A 12,362-nucleotide genomic window follows, 5' to 3' on the forward strand; every position below is an offset into this window, starting at 1 on the left:
AATGAGATGACAGCGATTAGTGTGAGAAGCAGCAGTCACAGAGTGCCAGGTGCCTTCTTGCTGTCAGTGCACTTCCAGGTCTCATTGTCAAGGTGGATTTTCACAGGGGGATTGCAGGAAGGTCAGGCTTTGTGAATTTTCATCAGGCAGCTTGTTTGCCACTGGAAGGACAGACTCGTGGGAGAGGTTTGGGGGAGCAAAGTGGTGTGCGTTGGGGCAGAAGTATTTCTCAGCTATTTAGCCGTGTGGAGATGCTGCAGACATAAATAGGGCTTCACCTCCATTGCACAAGGCTGCAAATGGAAAGGGAAGACCTGGTGTAATGCTCCTCAGCTGCAGCTCTCTGAGGAACCTGCAGGATTCAAGCAGCACTAACACTGGGGTTTCACAAGGAAGTGGAAAAAGCAGCTGTCTGTGGAAAAAAACCCTGATTCCTCCTTCTGATAGCTGAAGCACAACACTCAGGAGCTTTTCAGTGCAGGCTCTGAGATGTATTAGCTAGAAGAACGCTGAGACTGGAGATGCATTGGAAAGAGAGCAACCTGGCTTGAACTACTCAGACAGTGACACCAAGTTCAGAGTCAGAATCAGCCTTGGACCCCCCAGACAACAACGAGCCACTGCGACAGCTCCTAGACATCAGAAAGAAGAACCCAATGCTTTGAGGTGCTGTAGATGAAAGGTTTTACTGCAAAAGTCATCACTTTTGCTCCCTGAGGTGTCTGAGTTCCTCTACTGGGAGGAAGAAAGAAGGAGAGGAAAGTAAAGCCCTTGAGATTTGATGCTTTTCCTGAAGGACAAATTCAGTCCCTGGGAGGGAAGGGTGCTGAGCAGAGATAACACAGCTGGAAACCCATTCTGTGCACATGTGTGCAGACCAGGAAAGGCACAGCATCCCCACGGAGAGTGCGCGTGAACAAGCAACCCTTAGATCAAGAGAGGTTAATAGACTTTTGCTGCATTATTAAGTCTTAATTTCTCGTTTATTAAGCGGATGCTATGTTCAAAGTTGTCTTTCCTTCAGGGCTTTCCCTGCAAATTGGCTCTCAGCTCTGTGCGCTCCATCCTGGAGCATGGATGCCCTCGAAACGACCCTTCACCAGTTCCTTTGTCAGAACTAAACTAGGGTACAGCTGGATTTTAGACTCTACAAGGATCTGGATGCTCCATGAAAGGCATGGAGCCTGTTTCTTATGTGGCCAGGTGTGAAACTATCTGTGTTTGCCCTGGGCTGGCCTGATCCATCACCCAGCCTCCTGGGGTCTGTGCAACAGATAGCACTGAAAAGCAAAAAAATTTCTTCTGCATTTGTCATTCATTTGCAACGTAAGACATCAGGCCCCTGTAATCCAAAGCAGGAGTCCTGGAACTTATTTATTTTAGGAGATCTCCTGGAGGTCTTAGGAGGGTCGGTGCATGTCTGGTTTTATGCCCCAGTGGCCTTGTTTAGCCCACAGACTGTGCTAAGAGTGTGCCCTCCGTGCATAATGTGTGCTCAGCCTCATCTGCATCTTCTGTAGGGCTGCCACTGCCAAGATAAATTCTTTTTTCCCCCAGTGTTGCTCACCGTGCTCTGGGCTGATAGAGCAGTTTGCTCTCCTCTCCAATACCAGTTCTTGTTGCAAGTCTCTGCATATTTAAAACTGTTGTGTTGTAAAATCAGAAGAAACAAGCCACTGTGAATAATTCACAACCTCACCCAGGCAAAATTAAAAATATATTTCAACATCAAAGGTCTTTCTTATTTCAGATTTCCAGGGATGTGAACAGGGAGACAAGGAAAAAGAGGCATGTCAATGGAAAGGAAAGTGAGCCCCAGTAGAAAACTCCCAACACCTTCCTAGTTTCCTACTTGGCTGATTTGGGCTCTATAAAATACAGTCCTAAATAATACTATTTCCTCAATTAAGAGGTTTTTATCCTTACAGCAAGTTCTTCAGTGCCTGATGCAGGCACAGCTCATGCACTTCAGTGCATGGAGACCTTCTCCCTCACATTTCTTGCTGATGGAGCAGCCAGTTTGAATGGCTGGGCAGGAGGAGCAGCCTGAGGTTCTTTGAAGGATGCACGCTGCACGAGAGGTCATTTGCCTTCAGTGGAACTGCGCCAATTTACTTACCACCTCATTTGTGCATGAATCACATGCACACATCTAATCTCATCTACATCTCATCTGAGCATCTGCAGAAAGCTTTGGGAATAGGCAGACAGCCAGAAATTCCTCAAAGTTCACTACAAACTTCACAGTGTGGCAAGGGTGGAGGTCAAGAGCAACAGCAACAAACTCTACTGAAATTCAAACCATTTACCAGTGCAGCAACCTTATGGATACATGTTCTCAAAGGAAAGGAATTTAAATGCATGCCCTAAAAAAGTAAAGAACGATAAAAATGATATAATGAAAAAAGAAATCATCATGAATTTTTAAGAGGAGATGCTGATTTTCACCCCTCGTATTCTCAGTACTCAAAATGTTAATGCAGCACCAACAGCAGTGCACTCACGTGGGTTAATGGCCCTACAGTTCTCTGTCTTCTGTCACCACTAGACAAATTCTGCCTGCACATACAAACCTCTCTGCAGTCCTTGTCTGTCCACTTTAAATTTTAGTCAGTCGTGATTTTCCAGCAGTCGGGTCCACGTTGCTGCTTTCCCTTCTGCATTCAGCCCAGACCTCCCTGGCCACCTCTTCCCCTGCTGCACCCACTCCTTCTCCTGAATCTCATTACAATTCTTCCAGTTCCAGCAAGAACCAAGCATGTCTTCCCTCTGCATTTTGTTTCACACCGCAAAAATAGGAATCAGCCCACTCTATTGCCAAATTAAGGACAGGGGCAGAGGAGCGGCAGACAGGCTCCTGCTAAATGAAGCACGTTTATCTTGCTGCACACCAGCACGCACTCTGTTGTCAGAGGAGCACAGGTGCACACGTATCACAGATGCTGAACGTGCACGCGTTGCTCTGTGAATTCATTTGCAAAGGCTATTTGTACTCCGGGGATTTTTAATCCTAATGATGAGACAGTCTTGGGTTGGGGGCCTCCACGTGGCGTGGCCAATGGCCTTTGGGTGTTGCCCAAAGCCTTTCCAACCCATACTGACACCGCTGCAAGAGAAGAGCTCGGGATGTCCACCTACCTCCCAGGGTGGCAGAGATGAGGATGTGGGTGCCGTACTTTTTGATGATGGTATCGATGAACTGCTGCGTGGTGGGTCTCCGGCCCAGGAGGCGGATGCTCCTCTGGAACTCAGGCATCAGGGGCAGTGGGTTGTGGAGCAGGTCCCTTCGTTCAATGGCTGTGTTCCTCACCTTCCAACGGGCAAACTCCCTACATGACAAGACAGGAACACAAGAGGAGTGAGGCGCTGAGTCCGGAGGGGCAAGGAGAGCCCCTGAGGGTAGGGAAGGAGGATGGTGAAGGAGATGATGATCCCACTGGACAACCCCGCATGGATACACACACGGGGCTACAGGGCTAGACAGAAAGGGAGGAGAGGAGAAGAGAATTGAGACGTTACTGCAGGGCAACAACACACTTCAGGGATTGGGGTCTGGGATGGTGAGGAGATGGCCTTAGAATCTCCAGAGGTGTCTTGCAGAGTGCTGCATTTCCCTACAAAGAAAGCAGGCTGGCCCTTATACCCCCACATACTTAGGGGTATTACATCTCTCCCTAAAGCAGCACATTCTGCTCTCTGCCACCAAATCATAGAATCATGGAATGGCTTAGCTTAAAAATCATCCAGTTCCAACCTCTGTTGAGAGTTGATTGCCCCCCACCTGTGGGACCTTATCTGTGGACATGGGATGGGGCACCCACTGCTCTGGGCAGCAGTGCCAGCACCTCACCACCTCTGAGTAAAAAAGAACAGAACATTCGATATACTTGAGACCTAGATTGGTCCAACCATTTCTATATCCTCCTGTCCTCGCATTCACAAGCCATCCTGGTATTTAGAGCTACTGCTCTTGCAAAACAGACAGAAGGAAATGCATTGTCTCCAAACATCTCTCAGTACCAAGAAGTACAGCAAAAGAAAAGCTCGAAAAACAGCACATTTGCTAAACCATCTAAAAGGATCAATTCAAATGTAAGCAGAAGGACTGGATGAAAATAAAGTTTTGTTCATTTTTCTTTTTTTTTTTTTTTTTAATTATAAATTGATTTTCAAATCCCTTCTTTTAAACTGATAGCAATTGGTAAAAAAAAAAAAAAAAAAAAAAAAAAGTTAAATGTTTGCAGGAGCAGCTCTTCATTGCAAGTGTCCATTTTGAAACAACACAAAGGCAAGTGTCTTGAGAAAACCTTACACACCTGTGAACTAAAAACCAGGCCTCTGAAATACATCACCAGCTGAGCACCTGGAAGATGAGAAACCTGATAATGCCCTTTGAAAAATATTGAGCAAGGCCTTCTTAAAAAGGAAAGAATATTATTTATAACCACTCTCCTACAATGCACCTGCGCTATCTTAACCCATCTCCCAGATAATCAAGTCACAGACTTCTCTGCCCCTTATCATTCAATTATTCCTGTAAATGGGATTTAAGACAAAGTTGCATTTAAATAATAGGAATGACAATACGTGGCACTGGCATAGCACTTTCTATCATTGTTTGTCAACCAGCACCTGCAGTCCCAATCTGCAGGAGGAGAACCTGACATGCAGGCAGATCTGCAGGTACCATCAGTGAGCTGCAAAGCCAGCAGAGCTTTCTGCTCAGAGGTTGACTCTACACCCAGTCAATTTTATGTGTATTAGGTTCTTTCACTTAACGCAATTATGCATGTATTTATTTTGATTGCATACCATCACAACACCCCAGGCTGCCTAAGAGCAGTTGCATTCATTAAAATAGCAAAGTGGCAGCTTTTTACTTCAAAATGTCTCCTTCCATCTGAGCTAATGCCCCCTCTGTAGCTCCTAGGCTTTCACAAGCCAAGTAAATAGCCCAAAGCAGAACACCCCTCTGATAACATTCTAGAAGTCAGTAATGTCAAAACTTGAAATCTGCAGAAGCATAGGTTTTTCCCAGAAAAATATCTGCCAAAAGTTCAAAAAAAGAGGGGAAAAAAAGGAAGGGAAAAGGGCAGGGACAGAGCAAACCAGGATCTAGCATCATGAGTGGAGAAAACACAGAACATTGGCTCAAAAATTTCTATGGAAACAAGTATGTTAGCCATGAAGTTATTGCATGGAGCAGTTTCTTCTGCTTTATAAAAAACTCCAATACGTAGTTTCTGTGGAAGAGGCACATCTGGGGGTCCCACAATTGCTTTCAATGATAAGTAGAACCTTAGAAGTGAAGAGAGCTTCTGTCCAACACTGCAGGGTGAGGGTGCTCTCATCATTCATGATCCCAAACCTGGCTCTAGAAAGAAACCCCCTCTGCACAAAGTAGGAATGGTCCTTTCAGGACAGAGCAGTTCTCACTGACAGAGCAGTTACACTGCATGGGAAGATGCAGATCTGGATGCTAAAAGACAGGCAAAGTTTTATAATAAATAGAAATTCCCATGTTCCTACCATAAAGACTGTAAGTGTAGGAAAAATGCCATCTGTGCTTCCTCTCCAAAGAGACCGTTTTTAGATCCTGTAAAATCAAACGTACTTTTGCTCTCAGATTGCTGCTTCCTGGAAGTGCTATCAGTAAAGTCAGGAGATACTTAAACCCTCCATGGCCAGGATGCTTTCAGAAAGGGAAGTGGGAATACTTCATGTTGCCAGAAAAAATGACAGATATTTTGCTTTTCACACTGTCAAAATATCTATTCCAAAGCAAAAAAAAACCAACACAGCTGAAGCATTCAGCTGTTCAAGTAGGGTCTTATTGATATATCAACACCCAAACCCAAGGAAAGCCCCCAAGGAGCCCAAGGAAAGTGGATGGAGATGGACTGGGCAAACAGCTACAGTTAAGGCTGTGTCATTGAACGCAGTAGGCAGTACAGATGGAAGAAGACAGAAGAAAAAGACAATTTGGTAAGCAGTGTTTTCAGGGGAAAAGAAGTGTTCTTTTGTTGTTTTTTCTTTTTTTAATATCAGATCCCACATAATCTCTTGACAGCAGTAGCACGAGGCAAAAGGGGGAGAAATTGCTGCCATATCACCAACCTTGCCTGCTACCAAGGGACAATTCCAACCCCCGTTCACAGAGTAGAGAATTCCTGAGCAGCATCCACATCCACACTAAAGCATCATACCGAAGGGGAGGTTTTCTACCTCATTCTTTCCCATGCAGATCTTCCCCAGCCCTCCCTGCTCTCAGGGCATAACATGGAGGTGAAAGCCCAGTTGTGTTATCCTCTCCAGTTGCCTAGATGTGTGGCTTTCATAGCTGATGAGAAAAGCTGAGCAAATATGTTATGATGAATAATTTATGCAACTAACTTAGATGTTTATCTTCAGCACATGGAATATCTAACAGCCAGCTGCAATTCCCTCTAATTTATGCATTATTTGGATTTACTTAGTGACATTCTTTAAGCTGCATTTTTTTAGGCTATAGCATAGCATTTGTTTGTATTCTCTCCTTGTGCATTGTTGCTTGGCTGGGACTGGTCAGTCAAATGATGCAGTACTGTCTAGCTTCCTCATTAGTGACCACAAATACCTTTCCATATTTTAAACTTGGCTTCCTCAGTACCAGAGTATTTTATATACAAAGCAATACTCTGAATACTAGCAATCTTCCATATAAACCATAGAACTCCGTGCTGTAGGATGCACTTGAGGACAAGATTATGGTACAAGTTTGGAAAACAGACTTGACATTAATGAATATGGCCGGTGAAATGAGTGAGAATTATTGAAGTGACTGAAAAAAAAGGTTTACAGGGAGCGGTTTAATTCCAGCCTTAGGGGATAATCCAACCAGTAACTCCTGAAATCTGTGAAGAAACACCTCCAAGAACAGGTTTTCTATTAACTTTCAATGTCAGACTTAATTGCATTTGCTACAGAAGCAGCTGCTGTTGGCCAAAGCAGAATCCATGCTACCCGGCCAGGCAAACAAGCTCTCATCTGATTGTCACCACGGAATCCTTGAGTCTGTGAATCCTTGGAGGACTCATCAAGGCCTCAGCTTTATGGATGCTGTGTGCAGAGAGGCACTGAAATTCTTCCTTCCAGAAATCCTTCTCGGATGCCATTTCACTGATCATTGCTTCTCAGCAGCATCAGTGCCACTGCCCAGAAAGCACAGGTGAGGTTCCACGGGTCTCGAGGCACTTTATGAAAGAGAAAAATCGTTTTGTTGTTTGCTAGCTTTCCAGGTGAAGAAGTTGCAAAGAGTTGGCCAGTATTGTGATGGTACCTCCTGATGATGGTTGGGATTAATACAGTCTTGTGACCCTCGGGGGAAATCCCTGGGCAGGACCTGAACTTCTGCCAGTGGGGAAGCTTTTATGGGCTTCAGAAAGGAGATAAACCTCTTAACAAGGAGGAGAAAGGATCTGTATCCCTGATGTAGAGACGGGATAAGGAGGAACTATGAGCTAACGTCTGAGTAGTGGAGGAGAGGCACTTGTTTATGCTCTAACGTCTCGCCAGTGTAGACAGCCCTTGCTAATGGGGAGAGTACGCAGGAAAATGCCTGCCAGGTCAGTGGAGAGCAGTCTGCTCTCTTAATATCTGGTGAAAGCACTGAAGAGTTCTACTCTTAATGGCTGGAAGGGGTAGTGTCTCACTGCTAGTACCTAAAGGAGGGGAGAGGAAAGCGAGGGATGAAGTACATGCAGTAGCCTCAAGGAGGCAGATGTGCATATTTCAGCCCTTTCCCTTTGTCAAGGAAGGGGATGCATTTGATTTTTATATGGCTGTATCTGGGAAAATACGTCTCCCCCCCCTCCCAGAGTCTGTGTTAATGAGCTAGCCATCAAGGCCATGCATGTCAGACAGACAGAGTCACTGGAGACGCCCCGGCGCTCATTAGCGCTATGACCCCTCCAGGGAAACACACACAAAAAAGGGGGGAAAATGCTGAAGAGACAAGTCAAAAGCCTAGAATGGGAACATCACCCAGACCCCCACTGCAGCAGGAGAATCCAAGGGCAGGAACAGGGAGAGAAGTCTGAAAAAGAGAGGCCGTCGGAGCAAATTAAATTCCCCATCTTCAAACAGCCAAGGCGACCAAAGGACGTAAGTGAAGAAATAAGTTCAGTACAGACCTCAGGGATCGTTGCTTGAAACCAAAAAGAAATTAAATGCATTAAACAATGAACGAGACACAGACTGTTCAGAAAAAAAAAAAAAAAAAGATAGAAAAAAAAACCAGAATAGAGAGAAACTGAACAAAGTCCATAACTATCACAATATCATCCCAATGCCTTCTGTTCCTGTGATGTTGCATATGTCAGTGGGAATTGGGCAGGGAAAGGGCACCGGCTCCCTCCTGCTCAGTGGTTCTTTATCTGTGTTATAGAACACAGCTCAAAAGCTCCAGTGGTCATAGAATCACTATGAATCATAGAATCATGAAGGTTGGAACGACCACTAAGTTCATCAAGCTCAACCACCAGCCCATCCCCACCATGCCCACTAACCATGGGCCTGAGTGTGACATCTACCCACTTCTTGAACACCACCACTTCCTGGGCACCTTGTTCCAATATCTCAACGCCCTTTCTTTGATGAAATTTTTCCTAATTTCCAACCTGAACCTTAGCTGACATAACTTAAAGCCATTACCTCTCACCTCTCTGGTGAGCAGACAGAGCCTTTCCAAATGAGGCAGCACTCTCTTCAGTAATAGCAAGTTGTAAACATTGCTTAATGCCCTCCACCTGCCCTGCTGCACATACAGTGATGTCAGTAGGATGCCAGGTAAGAGATAGAGAGCTCCCAGAGCCTTCTTGTTCTCTTGGGTTTTGGTGTATGCACATCTCCCTGGGCTCATATTTACCCCTTGTTATCACCTGAGTACCTCACAATCATTCAGGCTGACATTTTGGGGCACCCCTATGTTGCAGAGAAGTGTTAGCTGTTTGCATGTGAGCTAGAACACAGACAGTATTCAGACTTTGCCCAGGTAAAACAGAAGCTTTTTGATAGCATCAGGAACTGAGCCCAGTGTCCTCTAAAATCCTCCTGGATGCTCCTACAACAGAGCTGGGATTTCTGTTTGTTTGCTCTGTTTGTTTTTCCTTTTCTCAATCTAATTGTCCCAGCCAGGGGCTGCACAAAGTACCAGTTATCTCCAGTCCCCAGGGCGATAGCTCGTCCAGGCTGCTGTGAGCCCGACTGCAAACAATGCTATGGAGGCAGGGCAGAGCAGGACTGCAGCACTGTAATGCTTATCTTTTACCACCAGATCTGGCTTAATGCAAGCCAGTGCTGGCTATCTGTGGTCATGGTGGGCTTGGTGATGTTTTATTTCTAGTCCGTGCCCTCAAAATGCCAGACAGCCCCAGGCTGAGTATTGCAATATTCCTTCAGCAGTTCCCTCTGCAGTCTGGCCCCTTCTCTATCTAGGCCAGCATGAAGAAGTCATCCTTCAAAGCTGAGCTTTTCAAAGGCCCTACAAGAATTAGTTTCCTGTGAGGGCTTGGCACTCATCCCCCCTAATCTGTTTACGAAAACTCTAGTCCATAGATTCAAACAAGTTCCAAATTAGACAGAGGATGAGGACTTGCCATAAAAGAAAGAGAAAAAAAAAATCTAAAGAAGTATAAAAAAGGAATAATTTAAGCTGAAAATCTTGTGCTTAACATTGTGCATAACAACCAGGCCAGCAGACAGTGCCATATGACAGCCAGCAGGTGAATAAGATAAAGCAATTGACTACTGATCTATTGATTAATGCTGTGCTGCCCATGCCAGTTTTACTTCTTTAGGAGGGTACACCTGCACAGGACTGAACCCAAGGCAAAGTCCATCAGTGCCTGGCTGACTCCAGATACCCATCTAGAAGAAATAGAGTGCTTTGAATGACTGACACCTTCATGTTCCTCAGGACGGTGAAAGAACCTTCTGCTGTTTTTCCTTGGTCTATACTTTGGCCATATGGTCTGGGCTGAAGTGTCTGAGACCTCAGCATCTCCCCCTGTTCTAGGCATTCACTTCAGCCTGAGTTTTGTCTTTTGTCTTTTGTCTCTCTGCTATTTTTCTAAAATTAAAAAAAAAAAAATTCTTCAGGGGCTGAAAATATTGCATTTTTTTTTTTTTAGAAGGAGAGAGAGATGAATAATAAGTCCAGAATGACATGAAGTTTGCAAGAAACAATAAGAAAGAAAATTACTTCAAAGTTAGGTGGATTTCGTGTGACCTTGAAAGTATCTGGGTAAACAGATTGTTCCAGCAGTGAATTAAAAACCAATCAGACAAACATGACTCTGAGCCTTGTGTTCTCTGTCAGGATGTGCCTACACCTGGATCTCTCAGGAGACAGCAAGTAATTGTTGGGTGCTGGAAAGATCAATTTATTTAAAAGAAGGTGAAACCGGAATAAATGTATTACTAGAGGGACAAAGCAGAGTGAATCAGCATAGGTGAGTATGAGTTTAAAGACGGGTCATTAATTTTGGTCATTATTAAGTTGGCTCAGTACTGAATTTCAACGTATCCAAGATGTGGCTGTGATTCCAGGTTTAATATCCAAACTGCTACCATGGCAGACAACCATAAGCAAGCACAGTAGGGTCGGTTACCATCCCATCCACTGAATGAGCTCACTCCCAAGTTAGATATTTCTGCACTCTCAGCTAACATACAGCAACTTCCAAATTGCTTCAGCACAGAGTAAACTCACCAGTCACTCTTGTCTGTCATCTATTGATCCATTCTCATATTCCACCTGAGTCAGCTGGTCCAATTCCCTTCCATCACACCCATCAGGTTACAGTGCAACTGCCTGTGGGACATTTGTTCCACTCAACTTTCACCATAATGCACTTTGTGCAGAATTCATTGCAAGCAGCACAAACCTCAGGCATTAGAGATGCCCTTTCCAACACCAGCCTACTTAAGCTTCCTCCACCCTGGAGACTTGCTTGTAAGTAGTTCCCATTACTGTTAACACCATTTCAGCTGTTTTCAGCATTGTGCTGACGGCGCTTCTTTTGAGCCACTACAATTTACATAGCAGTTGATACTGGCTGCTAGAAGCTGGAGTGACATCTCTATGAGAGCTTCCAGCGTTGTTAGCACCGCTGCAGCTTAACAAACATTAGCAACAAAAGGAAGAGGTCTGTTCTGTTGCTGTTCTCTTCCTAAAAGCCTGCCTGAACCAGACGTGGTTTGTTAAGCTACCGAAGACGCTGTTCTAATGGGCTGCCAGGTCCTGTGCTCCAAGCACTGAAACAGACAATACAGAGACACCCATTCCTTCACTGTGAATTACGATAACAATCACAGGAGATGCAGCCAGAGCAATTCTCCATTAAAATATCTGAGGTCGCCTAGAGAAACTTGTCTACCAACCAGGCACGCTGAATTCTGCTGTTAAGACTACGATGACTCTGAGTTCCAGCGCGATCTCCTGGATTTAAGTTTCTATCCTAAGATCCAGAATTCAAGAGAAAGCAGATGCTGGGAAGTCAAGGAGCTGCCACAAACACACTGTTTGACCAGCAGTGTGAAGCAACAGATGGAAACATCTGAGTCACCAGTGGAGTTCTGAATGGTCTTGAGGAAACTTGGGATAATTAATGCAAAATTAGCTTCTCTGTCTTCCAATTCTCTTCCTCTTCTTGTGTGTTCCTTTCCTCAGTATATTATAAAGGGCTGAAAGAAAGGTAAAGCATAGGATGGTGAGAGACCTCACTGAGTTTGAGCATGGGAGAAAAATGGAAGTTAGTCAGCCTGGTAAGAAACAGCAATGAGATAACTTCATATTGAAGTGTTTGTTTGGGCTCCAGTAGGACAGTGGTTTAAAATCCACAGGAAACCCTCCTTACATGGCTGAACAGTACTTGAAAACATTTAACTCTGCTATTTCTTAAAGCAAGTCTCAAATGGAAGAAAGGCAGACATTCTCATTTATAGGCAGAAAATCCCCCTGGGAAGGACTGCTCTGTGCCGTGCCTTGGTGAGCTCTCCCTGTCCCCCTATCCTCTCACCAGGCCAGGTCTGCCCTGCCACAAAACTCACCATTGCTCACCAGTATTCTTATGAGCACAGCGGTATGAATGAAAAACTGCAACAAGAATACAGTTTGGAACAAGTTGTTTCATTAAATTGCGCTTGCTTCATTTCCTGGAGATACGATGTTTGGACTTCTGGTGATATTTTCCCCTAATTTTAGCTACAGCAAGCTGATAACCTCAGCTTGCAACACCACAGCCCCAAGCTTCGCTCTCTACTTATCGTGATTCACAGTAAACTCAGATGAAAAAAAAGCGTGATAAATGCGTACTTGAACT

General features: G+C 44.7%; 1 protein-coding gene across 1 annotated transcript in view; it reads right to left on the reverse strand.

Annotated features, from left to right (window-relative positions):
* Window positions 1-12,362, reverse strand: part of BRINP1 (BMP/retinoic acid inducible neural specific 1) — a 79,160-nt gene that overhangs the window by 19,894 nt on the left and 46,904 nt on the right. Inside the window, exon 3 of the mRNA XM_090121285.1 lies at window positions 3,139-3,329. Within this exon, the coding sequence (XP_089977411.1) occupies window positions 3,139-3,329 (191 nt within the window). The remainder of the gene's footprint in view (window positions 1-3,138; window positions 3,330-12,362) is intronic.

Source organism: Phasianus colchicus, chromosome 19 (genome assembly GCF_987193195.1).
Source record: "Phasianus colchicus chromosome 19, bPhaCol1.hap1.1, whole genome shotgun sequence".
Lineage (NCBI taxonomy): Eukaryota > Metazoa > Chordata > Aves > Galliformes > Phasianidae > Phasianus > Phasianus colchicus.